The 26,548-nt window shown below is 39.1% G+C and overlaps 2 protein-coding genes across 3 annotated transcripts in view; one reads left to right on the forward strand and one right to left on the reverse strand.

Moving 5' to 3' along the window:
* Positions 1 to 26,548, forward strand: part of LOC125245497 (zinc finger protein 585A-like) — a 332,027-nt gene that overhangs the window by 49,368 nt on the left and 256,111 nt on the right. The window lies entirely within an intron of this gene.
* Positions 517 to 25,741, reverse strand: LOC125245436 (interferon-induced very large GTPase 1-like). Of its 2 annotated transcripts, XM_048156043.1 has the most exons (3): positions 24,870 to 25,741; positions 7,164 to 7,246; positions 517 to 5,769 (listed from the first exon to the last, which is right to left on the reverse strand). In XM_048156043.1, the coding sequence occupies exons 1-3, from the start codon at positions 24,874 to 24,876 to the stop codon at positions 1,018 to 1,020; spliced, it is 4,842 nt and encodes a 1,613-aa protein (XP_048012000.1). In that variant the 5' UTR covers positions 24,877 to 25,741; the 3' UTR covers positions 517 to 1,017. The 2 variants fall into 2 exon arrangements, with proteins under 2 accessions (XP_048012000.1, XP_048011991.1); XM_048156034.1 differs by lacking the exon at positions 24,870 to 25,741 and having other exon boundaries at positions 7,164 to 8,392.

Here is a 26,548-nt window from a genome sequence, read left to right on the forward strand (position 1 = left end):
GCTGCAAGTATACTTAGCATACTTTTTTTCACTAGGGTATGTGTGGTGGTGCAACAGGTAAGCCGAGTGCTCTTGTGCGACAGCGGCCCGTGTGACCGGGGTTCGATTCCAGCCCGTACTGGTTCCTGCATTCAATATACATATAAATCTGTTCCCATTGTCTCACTGATGTTCACTGGATAAGTAAGTTACTGGTATACTGGGGCTGGCTGTAAAAGGCATATTCTAAAGCTGTAACTTTATTTATAAAGATTACTTTATTGTAGCCTATTTGAAGCACACTATAATGATGCCATTAGCACACTACGAGTTTACTTGAAATGCATTGTAATGTGTTTTAAAATCACTAAAAGTTTGTTATCAGTATAATATTAATGTATGTTCAACACTCTTACAGTGTAATTGAATTGCAATTCTGATGTCACCAAAATACATTTAAAGTTTATGCTGAGTGAATTTTGCATTTCAAAACTTAAATACAAGAGTATATTTAAAGTGTACTTAAGTATACTTGGAATAGTTCCACTTTAGCACAAACAAGTATATTTAATACAACTTTAGTCGAACTTTGGACAATTAAAATGGATTTAGTACAAAATTAGTTGTTCCAATTTAACAGACTTTTTACAATTTATAGCGTGCCACAAATACATTAAGTTATACTAAAGTACATACAAATAAATTGTGCTTAACTATACTATTTTTTCACTAGGGTTATCATAGCTCTTGTTCAGTTCATGATAGAGATTAAGCTGCTTTGATGATTAGTAATTAAGCATTTTGAGCATTATCATTGAGATATATGTTCAGAAATATGTTGTTTTGATCATCTGATAGACACTTGTATGAGGAACTGAATCTTGTCTTTCTTGTCTCTCTTCTGGAGTATTTGATGAAGCTCTGATCTTCTGAGGTGTAGATGAGCTCAGATTCACTGATGAATGTCAGAGAAACTAATTTCTGACTGTGATCTGAATCTGAGAAGAGACGCAAGAGACTCATTCTTCATCTGCTCCATTACATGTATCGATTCAAACTCTCAATAGCGTCCTCTTTTGAGTATCTTCTCCATCCATCTGGTATCTTACCATCCCCCTCAAATTTTCCAGATCTTTCTTTTTCCAGATCTTTCTGGAATCTGCACACAAACCACTTCCAGTAGGGCAGTTCAGAGAGATCAGGAGTGATGCTCCACTTCGCATAAACTCCTCCTGCTGTTCTGTATTTTCTATAAGGGATCCACTTATTGGAGTCACTGTGATAAAAAGATCGATCGTTGCTTGCTACAGATGATGTGCAGATCCAAACAGACAAGTTGTTTGTACCCTTGTATTTAACACCTCTTTTACATCTCACTGTGTGGAAAGAAGCACTGTGATCTTCATCATGGTTCTCAATGGTGTTGGTGCAGATGACTCCACAGAGCGGACACTGAACCCAACAACACCGAGTGTAGTGACCAAACAGAAGGTCATCTGGTCTGAAACTGAGGTCAAGCTTTTCTGGAAATGTCTCTGTGTTGAATCTACTGCTTATATCAGACATTGTAACAGGAAGTTCTCGTCTCATCATATCTTCCATTAGTTTCACATCAACATCATCATGTTCGACTCCACTGAGGTCTTTTTCAGAGAAGATCAGCTCATCTGAGAGCTTCTGTGTGAAACTCTTCAACCACAAACCAACATCTCCTCGCTTCACTCGAACATGTTCAGTAGATTCATGTGCTGCGTTCATGATTTTCTGCTGCAGGAGTTCAATGTTCATCTTCATCTTGGGTAAAACACTGACACTGAACTTATCAGAGATGTACCGATTGACTTCATCTCTGATGAAACTCTTGAAGTGATCTCTGGGATTATGAATGTAGTTCATGTATTTGACAAAATCCTCCTCTCCTGCCAGTGTCTTCAGGATGTGTTTCTCCAGATTTGATCTGTTTCCATTCAGTGATTCACAGTTTGATCTGATTTCATCTTTCAGATCTCTGGCAGTCTTCTTGTAGACACTCTGCTCAATGGGCTCTTTCAGTTTCTGACAGATGATCTCACCAAAAATGACAGCTGATGTTGCTCCATGACAGTATTTCTGGAAAATACTATAGTAATCTCCCCTCTTCTTCTCAACATATATTACAGGATCATTGGCTTCTCTGAACAGTCTGTGTTGGTCAGTGATCATCTTGTTTGCTCTCTTACAGATGGAAAGAACCAAATCCATGAAGAATTCATTCTTGAACACATATTTCACTCGTCCATCCTGATGTTCAGTTTCTCTTGCTTTGATGTAATCTATGAGTTGTTGAATGCAGCTGATGTTGTAGCCCATCTTTGAAATGTTAAATGACTTTATCATTCTGTCTGTCTGCTGAACAAGATCTGTGATAAATGAACTTATTTGAGCTTCATCCTCTTTAGATAGAGGATCATACCGAAATACCTCTTTGACGACACCTTTAACTGTTTCTACAATTCCACTGGATTTTTTAACCTGTACATAATCAGAATAACTTTGCACAGTGAAAATATCCTTGCTCTTCCAGTGGTCTACATGAACACTTTTATAGAGGTCACTGAGGATCTCTCTCACATCTCTCATTACATCAATGTCTCTGATTGCAGGAGTGTCTCTGATGATCTTCTTCACACTCTCTTCCCAGAACAAATCAAACTCTTTCTTCAGCCTTTCTTCATCTTTTGCATTATCTTTGAGTTTTAATGCGAGATCTTTGCTCTTTTCATAGAGAGTGTTTTCATGATGTTTCCTTTGATCATTAATCTTTTTCTTCAGGTCTCTCTGCTGAAGAATGTCATTTAATTTCCACTTTGTTTCTCTCACAATGTTTTCCTGAAGCTCTTTGATTTTGATTTCAAATGATGTTTTCCACTGAATCAGTGTATCTTTATCTTTGTCTTTCTCAAAGAATTCTGACATTGAATTTTTCACTTCTTCTCTTGTCTTGTTCAGTGCTCTTTTAATATCACTTTCTTTAACCTCATGAATCACTTCATTTTCTATTAGATTGTGTAGTTTGTTCTCAGTTTCCATCATGGCACTGCGAAGACTCCACGTCCACTTACTGTATTTGGTCTCCAGTTTCCTGTAGACTGAAATCTCCAGAGAATTTCTGAAGCTGAAGACAAATCGTTCATTCAGTAAAGCCTCCCAGAGATCTTTAATACGATCTTTTAAGTCTTTCAGCATCATTCCATCTGATCTTGAGGCATGAGACATAATAGTTTCCTTCAGTTCTTGAATATTGTCACAGTAGGTTGGGTTTGGTGGAGCCATGGGTGGGCTGCCCTCCCAGAGCTGAGCAAAATACTTCACATCATTATCAACATCAAATCTAATGACATCACTGAAACGCTCTGCGTCGCAGACTTCATCTTTAGCAGCAATTTTTGTCATCTCATCCAGTGTCTCCAGCAGTCGTCTCCTTCCCTCCATGTTTTTCTCTCCAGCTGTGACGTCTGAGACGTTCTGATGCACAAACACACTGCGGGGATTCAGTCTGACCTTCTTCATCCTCAGGAAGGCCTGAACAACAATCTGAAGAATGTCCTGCATCTCAGATGGGTTTTCTCCAAAGATGTTGATCAAGGTCAGATTTCCAAGTCCAACAACAAATGTGGCCAATTCATTGTCATGATGCCTTGTTGATCTTCCAGACAGTTCTAGAGCACGAAGACCTTCAGTATCAACAACCAGAATATAGTCAAAGTTCATCTGTGTTTTCATCTCGTCTGACACTCTGACCAGCTGCATGAAAGCTCCTCTGGTGCACCGGCCAGCACTGACGGCAAACTGGAGTCCAAACATGGCATTCAGCATGGTGGATTTACCTGAGCTCTGAATCCCTAAAACTGACAGAACAAAGACTCTCTGGTCTCCCAGTTTCTGGATGAGTTCATCTAGAACAGCAGAGATCCAGATCACAGGAACATGAGCAGCATCTCCATCCATCAGCTCCAGTGGAAATCCAGAGATCATCATCTCTGCTGCAAGACCCGGAAGAGAAGAGAAGTGAACCTGCAGTTCTTTCTTGTTCTTCTTCACAGATGAACATGATTCATAGATCTGACTGATCTCCCTCATGATGTGCTCCAAACCAAAGTTTGCAGCTTGAAGATTGTCAGATATTCTCTTAAGTTTAGTTTGTTCTGCTTTGAGATTTTCAGGTTTATCATTCTTCTCTTTCAATTTTTTAACTGCTGACCATGTTTTATCATACATTTGATGTAGAGCAGAAAGATCAGCTGATGTATATTCATCTAGGAGGATTCTGAGCCAATTAAGAAAAAACATATTTTCATGTTTAGCATCTGAGTCCATTTCTTTATTAAAGAGCTTCATAAACTGACTGATGTCAGATTCATGCTGTTGTTCACGGATTTTTTTCATCTCTGTTTCTTTCTCACTAGATTCCATTTCAACGTTTTCTCCTTGAGGTCGATGTAGCTCTTTGTTCTTCTGACTCCACTGATGCCACAGTTTCCCCTGATGAGGCAGAAATGAGTCTTTGATTTCTGTCAGATTTTTCTTCTTCAGTAAACCCATCATCTGTTTTGCTGCTTCTCTTCCTCTCCTGCAGTCTTCATCATCTTCCTCATCTACTCTGATGTCTGACTGTTTGGACACATCTTCAAGTCTGAAAGTGGAAGATGATTTTGAGAGACAAACATTTATAGTTTTTCTGATTTCTTCAGATACATCTGACTGATTTCTGTCTTTCAAACCAATTCTGAATTTCTCTTTCTTCATCTCAGTTACAGTAGATTCATCCTCAGTAAAAAGACAAATAAGTGGCTTTTTGATTTTGAACAGGTTTTGGATCTTTGTGGCATGTCTGTCATATCTGTCCATTCGTGGCAGAAGAACAACATTGACTGAACTAATTTCAGTGAGGATCTGCAGCTGCTTCTCATGGTCTCCGGCATTACCGTGTAGATTACAGAAGGCAACAAAATCAGTGAATTTATCCGTGTTTTTCCCAGAGGGGCAGAACCAGGAGATCTCCACCACTCCATCCATCAGGACTCTGGTTTTACTGCTGCCTGGGCAGTTCCTGTGGAAGAACGTGTTGTGTTTCTCATTGATCAGACTGTTCATCAGCTGAGACTTGGATGAAGACACAGAGCCAAACCTGAAGAAAAACACCATTGAAGTTTTTGCCTTGTAGACTGACTGGGTTTGACTGATGGCTTCCTTGTCATTGTTTCTCATCTTCCAGCTCTTGTTGATTTGTCTGAATGTCCAGAGAGGAAACTCAATCTGTTGTGTGTCTGGATCAGGAACAAGCAGAGGCAGAGCGTACTGACACTGGGACAGTTTAGTGACCATCAGCTGCTTCAGGAATCTATCAGCACAATGAAAAACAGCCATCTGAACATCCATTGGGTGCACATGGTCTGACTGGCTTGTTCCTTTGTTTGACAAACAGGGAACATAATCAAAAATATCATCCTCATCTTCAGACGAGAGAGTATCACTTTGTTCTATTGGATCCTGTTCATTGGTCTCTTTAACATGAATATATCTTGCTCTGTAGTCCATCATCAGTAGTTTTTGTAGAAAAGTCTGAACCAGCTCCTCTTCAGCACAAGATTCATTTGACTGTAATGAATGCTTAGTTATCTGAAGAACATCTGCAGCTCTCAGTTTATTGTGGCACCAGCCTTCAAGATGAAGTCTCTGAAATAGATTCTTCATTTGTTCTCTTTCATTCTCTTCCTGGTGTTGATCTGCTGCTTCTGTTCCACCACCCTCCTGTTTAATAGACAAAACAATACAACATTTATTTTATTCAGTGTTATCAGTACTGATTTAAACATAGCTGTCATTTAATTTGAACTTCTTTACATTTTTGAATTGTTTAATCATAGCGAATACAGCGATCAGGCATAACATTATGACCACCTTCCTAATATTGTGTTGGTCCCCCTTTTGCTGCCAAAACAGCCCTGACCCATCAAGGCATGGACTCCACTAGACCCCTAAAGGTGTGCTGTGGTATCTGACACCAAGATGTTAGCAGCAGATCCTTTAAGTCCTGTAAGTTGCAAGGTGGATCCTCCATGGATCAGCACATCCCACAGATGCTCGATTGGATTGAGATCTGGGGAATTTGGAGGCCAAGTCAACGCCTCAAACTCGTTGTTGTGCTCCTCAAACCATTCCTGAACTATTTTTGCTTTGTGGCTTTTTTTTTTTTTTTTTTTTTTTTTTTTTAAAAAAGGTGGTACGTGTCAAAGTAACATCCACATGGATGGAAGGATCAAGGTTTCCCAGCAGAACATTGCCCAAAGCATCACAATGCCTCCGCCAGCTTGCCTTCTTCCCATAGTGTATCCTGGTGCCATGTGTTCCCCAGGTAAGAGACGCACACGCACCCGGCCATCCACGTGATGTAAAAGAAAACGTGATTCATCAGACCAGGCCACCTTCTTCCATTACTCCGTGGTCCAGTTCTGATGCTCATGTGTCCACTGTTGTCTCTGTCAGCGGTGGAGAGGGGTCAGCATGGGCACCCTGACTGGTCTGCAGCTATGCAGCTCCATACGCAACAAACTGTGATGCACTGTGTATTCTGACACCATTCTATCAGAACCAGCATTAACTTCTGGAGCAATTTGAGCTTCAGTAGCTCGTCTGTTGGATCGGACCACTTGGGTCAGCCTTCAATGAGCCTCGGCCGCCCATGACCCTGTCACCAGTTCACCACTGTTCCCTCCTTTTGATAGATACTGACCACTGCAGACCAGTAACACCCCACAAGAGCTGCAGTTTTGGAGATGCTCTAACCCAGTCGTCTAGCCATCACAATTTGGTCCTTGTCAAACTCGCTCAAATCCTTATGCTTGCCCATTTTTCCTGCTTCTAACACATCAACTTTGAGGACAAAATGTTCACTTGCTGCCTAATATATCCACCCACTAACAGGTGCCGTGATGAAGAGATGATCAGTGTTATTCACTGTCAGTGCTCATATGTTATGCCTGATCAGTGTATATTCACAAATAATCAAAGCCTTGTTTTCTGTGCATTCTGTCAAAACACTATCAGTTTAACTGCAGGTCATAAAGATATTATCAGATTTTCCTAAATGTGATTGCATAATAATGTATGAATCCAGTCTTCTCCAGTTTTCTCTGAACACTCACCTGAACTGAATCTGTTTTTGTGCAGATCTTCTTCATCTCGTCCTTCTTTCTTTCACATCCTTCTCCGCACTCTGTGTTTACACCTGATAATGACATTAATCATGGTTGATCAGGTCACAAGGTTTCAGCCAAAATAATACTGACCAAGAAAAAAGAAAGACCAATACTTTTTTGTTGTTGTTTTTACCATCATTTAACAATCATTTGTTTGTTTGTTTGTTTGTTTCAAAACATTGTGGGATTTAACATTGTGTTTTTAACACATAAATTGTGTAGTGTCACTTAAAATGTATTAGTTCTAGCAATAACTTATTTTATATGAGCCCTGTAATTTCCTCTTACACACAGTGCTGTTATGGTGCTCCTATGTGCAAATCTTGAAACACACAAAATTGTGTCATTTATAGGCAGATCTGGTATTTCAAATGTGATATCTAATTATGGAAAAATTCTTAAAGGGAAACATATTTGGACAATGGGTGGCGCCATTTTGTTTGCGTTCTATGTCGATGACATCAAATGGTTGCACTCTGTGAGCTACTTACATTACTCTATGGCTATTTTTACCACAACACAACTCAGAATATAATATTTGATGCCACATTGTGCAGCTTTTGGTTGTAATTTTCAGTCGATGAGCCACAAGAGAAACAATCTAAGTCTTTACTGCTTTACAAACGATGAGGAGTACGTGGGGCAAGTCTGTGAGGCAAGTTTACATGAAATTTCAGTTCTTTTTCTCTTTTTCTGGGCATGCTCAAGTTCACAGAGAGAGATGGCAGAAAGCACACCCTGTTTGCTTTCATTATTTTACAAATGCACGTTTTGTTGTTATTGTGAGTGCACACAAATAAAAGACTCTTTACAGATTCAAAAGATGTGTTACTCTTATCTGTATGACCAAAAATGATGGAGTATTTTAAGTGCAAGTGATCGCACTGGTGCCTCCTTGTTACCTGTCGTGCAGTAAATGCACTACTATTCAGCTTTCACACTCCGCACAAACACTTGAATAGGCCATATTTTAACATTGAAGTGAGCGGCCATGTAAAGTTGCCACTACTTACATGTTTCAGAAGATAAGCCATATTTGAGGTCAAAGAATGATAGGCGAGCGTTTGGATGTCCTGCCTGATGTTCTGTATTTACCAAATTGATCAGCTGTTAATGATCTGTCTGTCATAGACTGTGTGACTTCGACACTTTACTAATAAAAACTACTGTCAGGATTTACGTGGAATCCGGGTACAGTGTGTTTCAGAATCAATCATTGTAAAAAGAACTTTTATGTCGAGATGACAAGAAAACCACTTTTGTTATCTTGAGATCACGGGAAAATTAAGTCGTGATCATGAGAAAAGAACTTTTGTTATCTCAAGATCATGAGGAAACAAGATAGAAAAAATAATAATCCATGGCCGTTTAGGGCTTCAGTAGTAAAGCTATCGATAATGCTTTTTTTTTTTTTTTGGCGAAACAAAGCACATTAGGAACATATTAGGAAATCTATAATAATAAATACTTGTGAATCAGGTGGATTTGACTTCCTTGATTACAGTACTTTAAATAATATTTTTAAAATTAATTAGATTAGTAATTTCATTCTAAGTCCAAATTTTATACACAGTTTTTGTTTTCTTGATTTGCAATTACAAAATTGACAAAAACTTATCTTGCTTTCACAAACAAATGGTGCTGGCTCAGTCCTTGTTATACAAGCATAACTTTTCAGCCCGTAGATATTTAACCCTCTGGAGTCGGGAAATGCACTGGTGCATTTTGCAGGATTTTTCACATTGCAGCAAAACAGACTTAAATACTCTGTCATTTTTTGTCATAGAGACATAAGTAATATATCGATTGAAACTATAGATGTTACGTAATGTGTGGTATAAATCATCAGGCAGATGAAGATGAAAAATGAAGACAGGATTTAATTACAAAACTCAGAATATTGACATGGTCCATTCTCGTTGATGTAAGTCGTGTCTAAGACTGAGGGAGAACACAGGGATTAAATACATGAAGCAAACAAAGGGAATTGAGATAATTAACGGGACACAGGTGAATGAAATGACTAATTAAACAGAATGGGGAAAACTAGGTCACAGGGGAAACAGAAACATGAGGACTCTAACAGTTCACCCCCCTCTGGAAAAGTGCGTCCTCTCACCATTCAAGGTCCAACAGAGGAGGGAGGGCGGGGGCTCAGGAGGAGGAAGAGGAGAGGGACAAAAACAGACAATCAACAGAAACAGTCTATGGGGGAGTGGAGGGTGGGAGGTGCCAAGGGGGAGCCTGGAGCAGGAGGGGCCAGATGTTGGTCCAGAGACCAACCATGACGAGGCCCCAGGGTGGAGTCAAAGGCGGTGGAGCCACCCTGGGGATGGCCGATGAAGACACCGCTGAAGATGGAGATCCAGGTGGAGCTGGCATGCCGGAGAGCCCACGCGACACTGCTGGAACTGGAGACCGAGATGGAGCCGGGACGACGAGCATCCGAGGTGGAACATGGGAACCTGAAGACTGTGTTGGAGGCAGTGGGACTGAGGATGAAGGAGAAGACGGGGGAAGGCGGAGATACAGGGCTGGATGGAACCAGCGGGGAAATGGACAGTTCTGGGCTGGATGGAACCAGCAGGGAAATGGACAGTTCAGGGCTGGACGGAACCAGCGGGGAAAGGAGAAACAGGGAATTAACCTCCTCAAACACATCCAATAGTCCAAAATGATGGATCGTGCATGTAGTCGGTGGCGGGTGGCTGGTCTCTGGATGTGGAGTGGGGCTGGTGTCGTCCTCAGCCGGGCTGATGAAGAACGGGTAGTTGTTGTTCACCAGCACCCACGGTCCTCCATTGGACCGCCCGCTGGAATGGGTGCCTTGGACTAGAGGGCTGCATTGGGATTGAGTCCCGCCGGGTCCCACGGGACCCAACGCAAATCTCGCGGGAGCGGGCGGTTTGAATTTTGCTGCGGGCGGGAATGGGCGGCTAAAAAAAACACCGCGGGATAGGGAGGTTGCCTAGCGACATGATGGAGAAGATGTCAATAGATGATGTAGAAAAGAACCTCAAACGAGGTGTTTACAGCACAAAAGCTAAGCAAGGAAAGTCTGACATTTGGAGAAGTTAAACAAACACATTAAACAAGAAACTACAGAGAAATGTGTGGAAATGTGCTGTCTAGACATAAGGCCATATGACTTCGTCGCCGGGAAAGGCTTTGTTGATATATCGCAACACTTTGTTGATGTCGCCGCTAAATATGGCAAATTTGATGTTAAAGATGTTTTACCTCATCCAACCACTGTATCCAGACATGTCGAGGGGCGAGCCCAAGTACTGCAGGCGTCAGTGGCAGCGGAGATAAAGCCTATCATTGATACATATGGACGGAGGATTATCATAAAACTTCCTTCATATCCGGCACCATCCATTATACAAATAACAACTTCGACCTCGTTTCCAGGGTGTTATTCGCGGCTCCCTTTGAGAGTGGTGTCAAAGACAGGGGAGAATATCAGGAGCCTGCTGTTCCAGAAACTCTGTGAATTTGGAATAGATGCGTCACTTCTATCTGGCCGTGTTGTGTTTGTCACTGAACGTGGAGCCAACATAGTCGCTGCCCTGCGTGGATACACCAGGCTGAACTGCAACGCGCACATCCTGAACGTCACCCTATCAAGTGCATTTGCACCAGACGTGTTGGCTGAAAGTACTGAGCTGTCTGAACTGTTGACCAGTGCAAAAAAACTGGTGAAATATTCCAAACATTCAGGTCTTCAAAACAGCTTAAAAAATCCCTCAAGCAATCCATCGAGACAAGATGGAATTCAAATTATGAAATGCTGGATTCCATACTGCAACAGCATGAGGAGATCTCCACAATACTGCTTAGAAATAACCAGTATGAAAGAATTGCGCAGATCAATGCAAACACTTTAAAAACAGTAGTTGCGTTCCTTAAGTTATTCAAGGAAGCTACGAATGACTTAGAGTCCGACAACTCCACTCCCAGCGCATCACTTCCACTGCCGTGGTCCGTGAAACTCATTGAACACTGCCAAGCAGCAATGCTCGAGCCCTTGCTCTCTGGAGTCGCCAATGTGTGTGCCTCGCGTCTGGAAGAACTGATGGGTACCAGTGACACATCTGCATTACCTCTCCACATGATGTACAGAATTGCAACGCTCCTGACTCCTAAAATGCGAATGCTACGGATGCTGCCCCCAGATGAAAAAGATGAAGTGGTTAAAGGTAGGCTATATGTAACCTATTACAGACATAAACAAAACACAGTGCAATTACAATAGAATAAGTGAAAAGCAGTAAAAAAAATAGAATAGAATAGAAAGGGAGATAAAAGTTGCTTCAGTCCCGTTGCTTCAGTGCCAAAGCCGATCGATGATGAAATGGCTGAATATCTCAGCTCCCGGCTCTCTGATAACCCAGACCCAGACAGCGTGCTTCAATGGTGGAAGTTCAACAAAGAGCGCTTCCCAGCGCTATCAAAGCTGGCACGTTTCATCTTTAGTATCCCCGCATCCAGTGCGCCTTCAGAGCGGGCCTTTAGTGTCTGTGGGCGCATCTTGGAAGAGAGACGCACGGGATTGGGACCGCAGTTGATCAGCAACATTCTCTTCCTCCACAGCAATATTGCAAAGTGAATCATTTGTTAAATTCATTCGTTAACGTTGTTTATTTTATGTTATTTATTAGTGTTGTTTTTTGAGCACAGCCCCTCGTTGCCATTTGTTAATTAGGTCAAGAGGCGTGATGATGCCAGTGTTATTGAGCAGGCTGCCTAAATTTGAATGTTTTTATTCTTATTTGTATTTTTCAAACAGAATACCTGCGACATTTGGCTAATAATTGTAAAACTGCTGTTTTTCATGTAGCCTAGTTTATCATATTATGTATATTTTTTTTGCAAAGCAGTCTATTTTTATGTGCAAAGTTTTTGATAAAAACGAAATTATATTTGAATGTATTGTGTGTTTTGTCTTTTTTTTTTTTTTTTACATGCAGGCCAGGGAAACGAAACAAACAACCCCATGAATCTCTTTAATAATATCAATACAAATACGTGTTTTTTTTTCCTGCGGGACGGGAGAAGACACAAAATCAATGCATCTCTATTATTGTGCGGGAATAAATTCTCAGAGTTTTGTGGGTGCGGGCGGGAGTGGACATACATATTGCGGGAGCGGGCGGGAGTGTAACACATACGTTGCGGGAGCGGGCGGTAATGGTCAGAAATTCGGTGGGCGCGGGCGGGAGCGGGATGAAGAAAACAGTCCCGCGCAGGGCTTTACCTTGGACCGCTCACTCAGGCCAGTGTGAAAAAAATACACAGAGCAATCAGTCTGGGAAGTGAGTCTGGCACTCAAGCTGGAGAAAGTCACTAGTGTGTTGTTCCAGTGAGAGGTCTCCCTGCTCCAGGCAGAGAAGCTGGACAGCGGGTAGATCCATGAGCGAAGAAAGAAACAAAAAAACTGAAGGAAAATGCCACAAACAAAAAAAAAAAATCACAGTTTGGTCCGTTCTTCTGTTGCGTAACGTGGTATAAAACATCAGGCAGACGAAGATGAACAATAAAGACAGGATTTAATTACAAAACTCAGAATATTCACATAGACACGACTTACATCAATGAGAACAGACCGAGACTGAGGGAGAACACAGGGATTAAATACATGAAGCAAACAAAGGGAACTGATGAGATAATTAACGGGACACAGGTGAATGAAATGACTACTTAAACAGAATGGGGAAAACTACGTCACAGGGGAAACAGAAACATGAGGACTCTAACAATAGAATGTCTTCTTTTATTTGTGTACATACAGAGTAAAAACAAAATGGTGTTATTTTTACAAAATAAAGAAAACTAACATGATGCCTGATCTCTCGTCTCCCTCTGAACGAAGTCCAATCTGATCGTTCTCAGAAAATGAACTGTAACTTAGTGAATACTAATCACACAAAAATTAGACTTATGTCTAAAGAAACGTTGAAATGTCAGGTTGCAAATCGTGTAAGTCGAATTAAAAACAAAAATTCTCTTTAATGTAATTTGTATGAAAACAGAGACATCAACAATCCCGTGATTCAGCTCATTATCCACTAATTCGGCCACGGCCAGGGAGCGAGTGTTATTCAGATGCAAATTCTGAGGCAGTACATCGTCACAATCGTGTAATTATTGTCTTAAAAAGTGTCTATCTGCCTGTTATATCAAAACAGAAAAAAATGGCTGGCCGCACACTGAATCCAAAAACAAAGACTGAAGTCTAGAAAAATACAAAATTTATTATATTATATATTTATTATATTATTATATAAAAAGTGCAAAGTGCCAGTGATTTAAAAACGGAGGAGCAGACGTTTCAGCTGATTGCTATCCTCAGCACTTTTTTGCACCATGCAATTAATATAATAAATTTTGTATTTTTCTAGACTTCAGTCTTTGTTTTCTGGATTCAGTGTGCGGCCAGCCATTTTTTTCTGTTTTGCTCAATTTTATTTCTTTTGGTTCTACGCACCTGAAGGAAATAAGATTTTTGCAACTGTGAGCGCAACAACTTTTTTTTTATTTATCTGCATGTTATAGCTATGATTATAGCGATCTCTGTTAGTTCCTGGAATGTCACATGGTATGCCTGTTCTTCATCATCATTTGTGGACTAAATGTGCACATAGTGCCCCTCCAGCTGCAAGAATTAATTGAAAACAGTACATCAGAGTATCCAGCACTTATAGTGATGACAATAAATATTGAATAAATATTACTCCTCTGTATAGAAAATTGACAAACATATGAGAATCCATCACTATTTCTCCAAATGTTTTTTTAAGCTAAAAGCCTATATGAAATGCCATAGAGGTAGAAATGTTCAGACTCTTTGCATCACAGAAATACACTATATTTTAAAGTATATTAAAAGAGAAAACCATTATTTTAAATTGTAAAAATATTTCACAGTATTGCTGTTTTTTCTGTATGTTTGATATACAGTGTAAGACTGATGTCGGACTGTCTGGACTGAGAAAGGGCTACTCTTTGAGAAAACAAAGGACATTAACATTTGAACTCTCTTTTGCAAAGTTAGCATCCCCATCCGAGACGCAATCACACTGAGTCAATATCACCTCAGCAATGCCTTAATCTACATTTCCTTTAATTTACCCCCTCTTCCCCCATCTCTTCTCTCTACATGCGGAGATGACCTGAAATTCACCCAAAATCTATATGGTTTAATGTGAACAGTTATCATACAACATTATACATGTTTGGTATCATTTGAAATGTCTCAGTGCGACTGGTACAAAGGTCTCATTCCCACAGAAGTGAACCAGAAGCTAATAAAGGTTTTAAGATTTTAGAGATATTTTGCTCTCTGTAATGGGTGTGTCCACCTTCACAGGGTCTTTCATGCAAATGGCCTTTTGTCCCCAAAAGGTGTAAACTACTCAGTCTTGGACCCTGATTAATGCAAATTTCAAATGTGATGACTGAATTGAATTGAATTGTCATGTTTCCATTTGAAAGAAGTTTCTGTCTTGGTCTGGGTATTTAAAGAGATGTTGCAGGAGGCTCGGGGCTCGATCCAGGAATCAGATGAGCCTTCAGACACTCAGCAATGTGCATTTCTTTAATGTCAGGTATTCATCTTTTACTCTGTTTCTGAGCATTTGATGTTTGTATTGATCATCTTTGAAATGATTATGTAATTGGCATGATAAATTTACCTGACTAATAAATTGTTACATTTGACTTTATTCTGACTTACTCTGAAATTATTGACTCTAGTAGATTACGTTAAGTCCATAACCCCACAAATCTGTGCTCAGGTTAGTAATGGACTAAAGTACAGTTCAGGTGGAGCAGTGGGGCACACCAGCTGATATTTTTGAGCTCCGACTAGCACATTGGCATTAGTTAAGTATACTTAGACTGTGTAGGCTAATAATGTAGGTTTTTTCCTTTTAGAGCCTCTAGATCAATCTAAACAGGGTGGGCCTCAACCTCTGATTATGGTGAGATTATTCTAACTAAGTGTCTGTGGGTAAACCACTGCGTGATTATGTAAAGTTACCACTAGAGGAAGCTAAATTGGTCAGCCTGATTTTATGGTAATGGTCATGAACCCTGGTTAAAAGTAATCTTACCTTAATTTGGTGTGTTCAGATCTATGGGGACTAAATAAATGTATTCTAGAATGAGCAAAGTGGGTACGGCCTCTAGAATATTAGTCATCGCCTCTGTCTAATGACCAAGACTGACGAGATTGTGCATATGAGATCGTATGCCCGGCCGGTGCGAGACTCAAAGCGTTATAGGAATCCGAATGAACGAGTACAATAAGAGTAAAGAGTTAAATAGAATAATCAAATGTATAGATAAATTATCATATAAATTGTCAATAATCAATTGGCATTCAAACCTAAATTCGTGGTCAAAATAAAATGGAGTCAGATAAAAGTTTACTTGGAATTAAGCTACTTTGCCACACTGAAAAGACCGAACACGCAAGAAACCTTCCCCGTCCTGTGGGAAACCGCCGTTGGGCCGTTTGGGCGGGCCTTACAGCTGCTAGTTAGTTAAAGTTATTGATTGATTAAGAGCATATATATATATATATATATATATATATATATATATATATATATATATATATATATATATATATATTAGGGGTGCAATGGTTAAAATTGCTCACGGTTCGGTTCGTATCACGGTTTTAGGGTCACGGTTTCGGTACGGTTCGGTATGTGCTATGTTCAGGGAAAATAGGACTACTGTCAAATAAAAATAAAGAAAATAAGAACAAACAATCAAACTACAAGCAACATCACAAATAAGTACAATAAAGCAAATATTCAAATAAAATAAACAGTGATTTTCAGGTTTTTCAGGTATCTAACAGTAGTTTTCAGGTACAGAAAATAGATAAAGTAATCAAATATAAAATAACACTGCATATTATCTTTACTGTATAAAATAAATAAAGATTAATCATTATTGAAGTTACAAAAACTACTCAGTCAAGAGCAGTGAGTGATTTCTTTGTTATTTGTTGTTTGATTTAACATTAAACACAGGCAGCAGGAATAGTTTTTTTTCTCTTTAAGACATGCATGATCCAGTACAGATACTGTTACACATGCGCTGTCTTTCTCGACTAATATACGTTCACTTAAGACATAACCGACTATGTTTGCTAGGATATTCGCCAAGACGGGCATGTTGACATAATTTTTGTATGAATTTGTTCGCTGAAGCGCAAGACTTGAAAGAGAACTCAGTATTTGCGCGCTGACTGAAATAAGCGTGTGTGCGCTTCGGATGAGCACACACAAATCTTCTCACAGCGCGTGCGGGTTCTCTTTCGCGTCTTGTTCTTGAAGGTTTAAATCAGCAAGGCTTAAATGAGTTTAGTTTAACCCTTTGATGCATAACATGGGTCAAAAATGGCCCGGCTGAGTTTTTATTTTCTATATCTTTGCAAGAAATTAATTTCATCATTCAGTATTCCAGGTATTCCTCAATTAACTTGTTTTTGATCATCACAAATCCTCATTTTAATTTTTTCTTTCTTACTTTTTTAATAAAAATCATTTTTGTATCACTACCCTTCTAATGCGCAACATGGGTAAAAAATGACCCGTATTCATTTCCTATGTAATTTCAATAACGGTTGAGTGTTTCTTCACTGAATCTTTGAAAGAAATGTATTTTATCATTCATTTATTCCAGGTATTCCTTAAATATCTTGTTTTTGATTGTAAAAAATCATTATGTTAATTTTTTCTTTCTTACTTTATAAACAAACACAGTTTTTGTTTGTCTACATCAATTTTACACACATGGGTCAAAAATGACCCGTATTCATTTCCTATGTTATTTCAGTCAAGACTGAGTGTTTATTTGCTGAATCTTTGAAAGAAATGTATTTTGTCATTTATTTATTCCAGGTATTCCTTTAATATCTTGTTTTTGATTTTCTACAAATAATTATGTTTATTTTTTCTTTCTTACTTTATAAACTAACACAGTTTCTACATCAATTTTACACACATGGGTCAAAAATGACCCATATAGAAATCTTTAAGATTTGCAAATTTTTGCAAGTAGGAACATATTTACTGCAGACAACTGTTCATCTGCCACACATTTCACATCTTAACAAGGCTACTTTTGTATATTTGATGGATGTAAGTCTTATTATATTTAATATATTAGGCTATATATTTCATAATTTTTAATTTTTTGTCATAAATCAATGCAATTGGTCATCCTTTATGTCTGTCAGTGTTCCTGAAAAGTAACAGTTTTGGACATATACAACATGGGTCTAAAGTGACCTGAATGAGTTATTACTTTCTATATCGCATATATTACAATAAATTAATTTTATCATTCATTATTCCATCTATTACTCAATAAACAAATCATTATTTTAATTTTTCCTTTCTTTTTGAATGATTTTTTTTTTGTGTGCCATTACCATTCTAAAGGCCAAAATATACTTCACTTTTGTATGCGTATGTGAGGATCAGCATACAGATTTTTATAACTTTTTATAATTTCCGCCCGATTTCTGTAACTGTGTATGTGCAACCTGCACAATACACATTTAAATTGCTTTTGTGCGCAAAGTAAACTTTCAGCTTTTTTTACAGTGATGTCATCATCCAGCTCATTTCTGTTGAGGACTAGCCACTAACACTCTAGATAAAGAAAATCAAAAGCACTGTTGATCGATACACTTATTATATATTTTCACTGTTGGACAGAAACCTTGTTCAAAACTGTTACTTTTCAGGAACACTGATAGATGTAAAAGGTGACCAGTAGCATTGGTTTATGACAAAAAATACAAATTATGAAATATAATATATAGCCTATTATATGAAATATAATATGACTTTCATCCATCAAATATACTAAAGCAGCCATGTTGAGAGGTGAAATGTGTGGTGGATGAATAGTTGTCTGCAGTAAATATGTTCCTACTTGTGAAAATTTGCAAAGGTTTCTATATGGGTCATTTTTGACCCATGTGTGTAAAATTGATGTAGAAATACAAAAGCTGTGTTTGTTTATAAAAAAAAAGAAAGAAAAAATAAACACAATGATTTGTTAAAATCAAAAACAAGATATTTAAGGAATACCTGGAATAAATGAATGATAAAATACATTTCTTTTAAAGATTCAGCAAAGAAACACTCAACCGTTATTGAAATTATATAGGAAATGAATACGGGTCATTTTTGACCCACGTTGCGCATTAGAATTAGAAGAGTTTTCATAGCTTGTGCATCAAAGGGTTAAACACAGATAGCAACGTGTGCTGTTCAGGTCTCACCTGCGCTCGCGCGCTATCAACACCTGGGTGATGACGGCATAAATGACTGGACATTACAGCAGACGGCACTCGCAGTTAACAGTTTACAAAGAGTTACTGTTTTGTCCACACTTTTTGATTATCGTAACGTTTAGCGCATCCATCAACTGAAACATACATTATCTGAACTCTGTCTGTCTGTTTTCCACGTTGCTATTTTAACCCTTTGACACATACGATCCCCAGGAGCGTACGATCACACCAGTGTGAATAGAACGTTCAGCGCATCACATGATCAACTGCCAAATTCAAATGTGCGTGCGCGCTTTAACTGGCACTAAACAAGCGTGCAGCGCTTTTCATATATCACATATATGCAGTGTTTTCAACCAAATAATGTTTATTTTAGGTTTCAGACATTTAAATGCACATGAGTACTAACAAAACAATATATTTAGAGTTTGTAAAATACACAATGATGTCTATAGGAGCGGAAATAACAACCCTTCCCATTATAATTAGACAACACGTTTTATTCATATCAGATACACATTGTGAAAGTAACTTTAAAGCTTACTCTATTCTTCCCCAGTTCACCGACTCACTTTCATGAATTTCGGGAGAAGTGGATAAATTAACGTGTTGTAAATCCAACAGATCCGATTCTCTGTGTGGCGCAAACTAACATGGCGGCGCCCATCGCTCATATAGCTCAACTAACGCGATCATTATAAAGGTGTTTAAACAGCAAAACACATCCACTTGCACATATTTGGCAATCGGAATATTAGATATTTCATGCTATAGTTAACAAATTTGTGAATATTTTGAATTAAAAAGGAAAAATTAAATTAAAGCAGATCATCAGTCATTCAGCGCTGCGGTGTGTCACGTAACAAGCAATGACGCGTCACCATGGAAACCATAAAGTGATACGTTCTAAATAACGGTTGCCTTAAAAAACTCACGCTGGGGGGTCAGCCAGAATATTTTAAACTTACGTGCGAAAGGGTTAAACAAACCATATTAACCAGTAGATGCGTCGTCATTCGAGATGGACCGCGGTGCAAGTGCGTACCGAACCGTGAGTGGAGAACCGTACGGTTCGATTTTTTACTGAGAACCGTTGCACCCCTAAGATATTATATATATATATATATATATATATATATATATGTTACACGTAGCTGGTGTAGAGATGAGGCAGATACAGATTTCCACAATAATATAACGTACTTTAATAAATCAAGGCAGGGAACACCAAACATACACATAACACAACAGAGAACGGATAATGAGTGAAGGGAGTGAGTGCAATATAGGGAGTGCTGATAATAGAGTCCAGGTGCAGGTGATCCGTGAAGTTGGGGAGATGACGTGCAGGTGTGGAAAACAGGAGGATCATGGGAATTGTAGTCCAGGGAGACAAGGGATCTGTGACATCACCCCCCCCCCCCTCCCGGTGGGCGCCCTGGAGACCTCATGCCGGTGTAGGGGGAGGAGTAGACAGGAGTGGAGGTCTCCAGGGCGTGTCCAAGAACCATGGCGGGTCAGGGGCCGAAGGCGGCCATGGCGGGTCAGGGACCGAGGGTAGCCATGGCGGGTCAGGTGCCTCCGGCGAAGCCGCAATGCCGTCGACGCCAGGCGGCACAGAAGGCCTGGCGGGAGATGGCGGAACCAGCGGCTCCGCCGACCGAAGCGCAAGCGGGGCTCCAGAGGGCCGCAGATGAGCCAAGACGAGGGCCAACAAAGTGAACATCGGAGGGAGTGAGGAGGCCAACTGGAACTGAGGGACGGAGCGGAGACGGAGGAGTGCAGTCCAGAGGGGAGGGCAGGCTGACGAGGGACCAAGGTGTGAGCGGAGGCAGGATGGAGACTGGTGAGACTGGTGGACTGATGGGCAACGGTGGAGGAGAGGGAGGTTGGAGCCAGGGTGAAGGTAATCGACCAGAGGGCCGAGGTGGAGATCTGGGTGAGGTGGCTTGAGGCGGAGGTGTAGTGTGGACACAAATGGAAGGAGGTGGGAGAGGGAGGCAGGGAGGGAACACAGTCTTAGGGCTGAAGAACAGCGGGGAAACACAAAGTTCATAGACTGTAGCAGTAGCAGGATCGGGCTCGTGACAGGCTGGAGCGTCTGGCTCGGCGGCGGCTGGCTCGGCGGCGGAGCATGGAGACACTGGCTCGGCGAAGGAGCATGGAGACACTGGCTCGGCGAAGGAGCATGGAGACTCTGGCTCGGCGAAGGAGCATGGAGACTCTGGCTCGGCGAAGGAGCATGGAGATACTGGCTCGGCGGCTGAGACTGGAGATACTGGCTCGGCGGCTGGGTGAAGAGGGGTCCAATCCATCCCCTCATACATGATTAAAATTCCAATTTGAACGGGAACGGCAGGCTCGCATAGGGTTGGAGCGGCAGGCTCGGAGAGGGCTGTAGCGGGCTCTGGAGTGGACTCACTGGCTGGAGCGGGCTCTGGAGTGGACTCACTGGCAGGATCGGCTTTCTTCCTCCTCCTCCACTTTCTGGACCCAGCAGAGGAGTGTGGGTCCAGTGTGGGACAGGCAGGGAATTCGCTGGAGGGGTATGTGGAGGAAAACGGAGGCTGACTAACTGGCCTGGCCAACCGTGTTTCTGGACGAACTGGACAACACAAACACTCATCCAGAACCTCTTCTACTAGGAATTTGGAATCATTCAAACACAAAATTAAATTGATAGTTTCGTTTAAGGAGAAACGATAATTAGGTTCATCAAAACGGATAGTGTTGTCGTCCAGTCCATCCAGAAACAGGGCGATTAAATAAGCGTCTGGCCAGTTAGTCAGATAAGCTAGCTCAATGAACTCCTCCACATACCTCTCCAGCGAACGACCAACCTGTAGGAGCCCAATGAGACGATCTCCGGCCATCATAGTTGTGGGAGGCATGGGAGAAGCAGCTGGAGCCAGGGAGATGAAGAAAGAATCCATCATGTTCTTTGATGTGGAAATCTGGCGGTTTAAAGGTCCGTTCTTCTGTTACAGGTAGCTGGTGTAGAGATGAGGCAGATACAGATTTCCACAATAATATAACGTACTTTAATAAATCAAGGCAGGGAACACCAAACATACACATAACACAACAGAGAACGGACAATGAGTGAAGGGAGTGAGTGCAATATAGGGAGTGCTGATAATAGAGTCCAGGTGCAGGTGATCCGTGAAGATGGGGAGATGACGAGGGAAGTGAGTGCAGGTGTGAAGAACAGGAGGATCATGTTAATTGTAGTCCAGGGAGACAAGGGATCTGTGACTATATATATATATATATATATATATATACTGAATAAAGTCGTAGTTTTTGTTATTTTTGGACCAAAATGTATTTTCGATGCTTCAAAAACTTCTAACTAACCCACTGATGTCACATGGACTACTTTGATGATGTTTTTATTACCTTTCTGGACATGGACAGTATACCGTACATACATTTTCAATGGAGGGAAAGAAAGCTGTCGGACTAAATCTAAAATATCTTAAACTGTGTTCTGAAGATGAACGGAGGTCTTACGGGTTTGAAACGACATGAGGGTGAGTCATTAACGACATAATTTTAATTTTTGGGTGAACTAACCCTTTAGCTAATCAGGATACACACAATGAGGGCAAATGAACAGAACAAGACATGACATAACTAAATACAAACATAACCAAAAGTCCTTGGGTGTAACAAATACATCATTACCAGTGCTATGACTAAATTAATAGTGCAATTTTGTGGTAAATTACAATATAGTGGTCATGTATTTATCTGCTCATGTCATTGTTATTATTTACTCAGCTGTGTAATCATATCCTGTTCTGTTGTAATTATATCACCATTTATAATACCAATATCAAAAATAAGAACAGTTATGATCATCACTACTACTGTTTTTATACAGTAACAATTACCCCATAATCACAATGCTGAGAACACCAAGATCTCTCCCTCAGCCTTGTATTTTGTCAACATTATTTCTTTGTATCTTGATTTAAAGCGGTGGATATTTTTGTAATAGTTGTAATAGTCTGGATTGCAGAAATAATATATTTGTGTGAGCAAATTATCCCACCTTATGTATAATTCTGACTCCATGTTTTTGGAGTATGAAGAGGGCAAAACTAATGAACAATACAATATATATTGTGCATTATGTTCCAGTAATGCATGTTATCTTCACTGTATAAAAAACATTATTTATTATTAATTATTCCATCATGAGCAATGAGTGATCTCCTTGTCCTTTGTTGTTTGATTAACATTAAAAACACTTTCAGACAGCAGGAATGTAAGTGCTGCTATCTCTTTAAGACATAATACAAGGATCAGTACACTGATACTGAACACATGCATTCTTTCTCGAGTGTTTAAGTTCATTTAAGACATAACTGACAATGCTTGCTAGGATACTTGCCAAGACCGGCATGTTGACATAATTTTGTGTGAATTTGTCCGTTCAAGAACAAGACCTCAATATTTGCGTGCTGTACACGTGCTTCAGATGAGTGCACACATCTTCTCACAGCGCACACGCGTAACTTCTCTTTCAGGACTTGCACTCGAATGTTTAAATTGACAAGGCTTAAATGAGTAGTTCAAATGCAGATAGAAATGTGTGTTGTTTGGATCTCACCTGCGCTCGTGCGCTATCAACACCCGGGTAATGACGGCGTAAATGACTGGTCATATACAGAGCATACGGCACCCGCATTGAACAAAGTTTAGGGGAAGCCAGAATGCATATCCATCGATAGAAACATACATTAGCCTAACTCTCTGTCTGTTTTATTTATTTTCTACAAACCATATTATAGCTGCGTATGCATCGTCAGATATGAGATGAACCATGGTGCAAGTGCGTGCAGAACGGTACGGTTTGTTTTTTTTTACAGAGAACCGTTTCACCCCTAGTATACAGTGATGGTTGGATATAAGCTCATACTGTACATCCTATTCATAAATTCATCTGTTATTTTATGTTTATTTAGATTTTATATTATAATCTCCACAGATGAATAGTATTCTGTTACTTGTTATAGAACAATAAATGACTCCATACGTGAACTTGTTAACAAAGGAGCATTGTAATAAATACTGATGATACTTTCCAGGTTTTTGACTTTTCTCCATAGCTCCATGTCCTGTTGCTACTTTCAGATTCGCTCTATCATTCCTCATTGTGTATTTGTATGTATATGTGTGTGTGTGTGTATGTATGTGTGTTTGTTAGTTTAGTTATGTGTTAATGATCTAGTTAATAAAACTTGAGCACTATACATATTAGCAGACAGGGAACCAGAACCAAATAAGTTATCACTTAATTGATTTAGATCTTGTTACAAGAATCTGTAAATGCTAAGAAAGGATTATTTTTCTGTGGCCATTAAAAATAGCCTTCTCTTAGAATTAATTAATAATCAATTCTGAGTAATTGCAAATGTTAATGTAGCTACATCAATTTAATCTGAGAAAGTGTTTCATTTATTCATAATTAATCATAATAAATTATGAATCATTAATATTTCCCCTTTGAGCTAAGAATGCTACATTGTTAACATCAGTTAACAGACTGCGAACTAACATGAACAAACAATGAAGATCTATATTTTAATTAACTAACATTAAGCAAAGATTAATAAATACTGCAGGAAATTGATCATGTTAGTATATTTAAGTCATGGTAACAAATGAAACCTTACTGTAAAATGTTACTGGATTTTTTTTTAATACCATGTAGATTTTTATAGCATATTTTTTCTAAATGTGTTCAAAAGTAATTCTTGAAAGTGTAAAGATTCAAATTATAGCAAGTATTAAAATCTTGCCTTTATAAGAATGTGAAACCTCTGTCACTGTTGTGCTTAGATTGTACTTCTTATATCTGCAGCCTCTTGACCAGACAGACACAGCAAGAGCTGAGCCGAAACTAACTCCCGAGAAAACAGCATTGGAAGATCGAATTGGAGGGATATTTTTGGGATTAGTTATAAAATTTAAATTTACTTTTGTTATTTGACCCTTAATATTTCAATTTCACAAAGAAATATGTAGCATTTTGTCTTAAATTTCATTTTGTTAAAAAACATAGAAAACAAGTATCATGAATCATAACACATCATGAGTTAATGAGTGAATTGTAACATCCCTAGTTTGCATATCTTCCGCTGATATTCTTAGATACTAATGATAAAATGGCCTGAACAGGCAATCTCATAAATGAAGAAAATACAAGGTTTTTTATTCATCCATCATGCCAAGATTTAAAAATAATTAAATAAATAAAATGTGCCAGAGCAAACAATTGCCCAAAAATGTATTTAAAAGAAATGATGACTCACACTGCATTGAAGGATGAAGTCAAATACTGTAATCTGAAACACTTCTGCTTAGTAAGGTCACCCGTCTGTGGTGTATGGTCTTTCAAACCCTACAGAGAAGGAGAGACAAAAATCAGGATTTTATGAAATTTTATTTCACCTGCTGAAATAAAACCACTGTAAGTACTAGCACACACACATAATGTCTTTAAGGTTTTGAATTTGTTAATCAGTATTCTTCCTAACTTGTTAATTTATTAGTTCAAAATAAACATTTTAATTCAGAAACATACACTAATAGGATCTTTTCAAAAACATTGGACAATTTTTGTTTCCAGTTTAATGAAGTGTTGTATCATTTCTAAACTAAACAACCAAGATATATAATCACCAGTGTATAAGGAATATAATCAACTGCAGACACAGATTTGCTTGGGAAAAAAAGTATACTCCTGTACCAACCTGGAGTGAGCATCTGAAGAGTGATTTTCTGTGACTGAAATACTGCTCTATTTATATGCTCCATTTTTTGTCCCACAATCTTAATCTGAGTATAGAAGAAGCATCATACTTTCACATCTCTATAATATGAAATCAGGTTCATCTTTTGAGTGGTTGTCTGGAAACGGTTTATTTTCTCTTTCACTATGTACTGTTTTCCAGAAAACATTGCTTTTTGAGGAAACTCATTCAGTGTGTCCTGAAATATCTGGGTATTGATGAATTTCAATGTGACAGACCTGACCTGCTTTTGTTGTCTCTGATCATTTTTCTCAGTTTAGTATCTGAAAAATTAGGTAACTATGGAAGTAATATAATGCCATATGTTTTTGAAACAAAAAGCATCTTGAATTGCACTACTTGAAAAAAAAATGCATTTCATTATCTGTGCTTGTATACATTGATGCATTGTATTTATAAGGCTTGCATTTTTATGGGCTGGAATTGAAAATGGTTTGATATTTAAGCTGTGAATATTTCAATTCAAAACATTCACACACATTTTCATTGTTAAAAATGCAATAATCCATATTCAGATTTAACTTCCAAAATATTCATTCTAATTAAAAATACAACCAATAATCTTCAGCGGGCAATTTTCTATGGGGGTAGGATTGTACCTAAATTCCAAATAAAGATATTCACAAAAAAATAATAGTATCCACAAATGAATAGAAGGAGTTTAACAAAAAAGTTATTTAATTCACAAATAAATAAAATGAGATTTGCTAATAAAAAACACATTCACAAATATGTTTTTATGTCACAAGCACAACTCTGCCTGCATTTATTTGTGAATCATCACCTGTACATTTGTGAATTGCTTCCTGTGCATTTTTGAATCACCTCACACATTTGTGGATTCTGAAAGTCGTCATGAAAACAAAATCGACCTTTGTTAGTGCATATTACTAGTCTTGTGGTGAACAATTAATCCGTGCAAGTTAAAACACAGAAAAAAATTGTTTGTCTTGGTAATCTTTAATCAAAATCTGAAAAGTTACTTCCGGTCTGGAATGGCGTTCCTTCTCTAAAACATCAGTTTGACGGCTTGGGTTGAAAACGCGTAAACCACTCCTCTGCAACCGTTAGTCTGCTATGAGTGAGAGATGGAGAGGAGGAGTGCTAAAGTAAAACTCTGCCCTCTGTTCAATATTCCATTTCACTTGAAAATACATCACAACACTGGAAAAGTCGTT

Source organism: Megalobrama amblycephala, linkage group LG1, assembly GCF_018812025.1.
Source record: "Megalobrama amblycephala isolate DHTTF-2021 linkage group LG1, ASM1881202v1, whole genome shotgun sequence".
NCBI classification, from domain to species: domain Eukaryota; kingdom Metazoa; phylum Chordata; class Actinopteri; order Cypriniformes; family Xenocyprididae; genus Megalobrama; species Megalobrama amblycephala.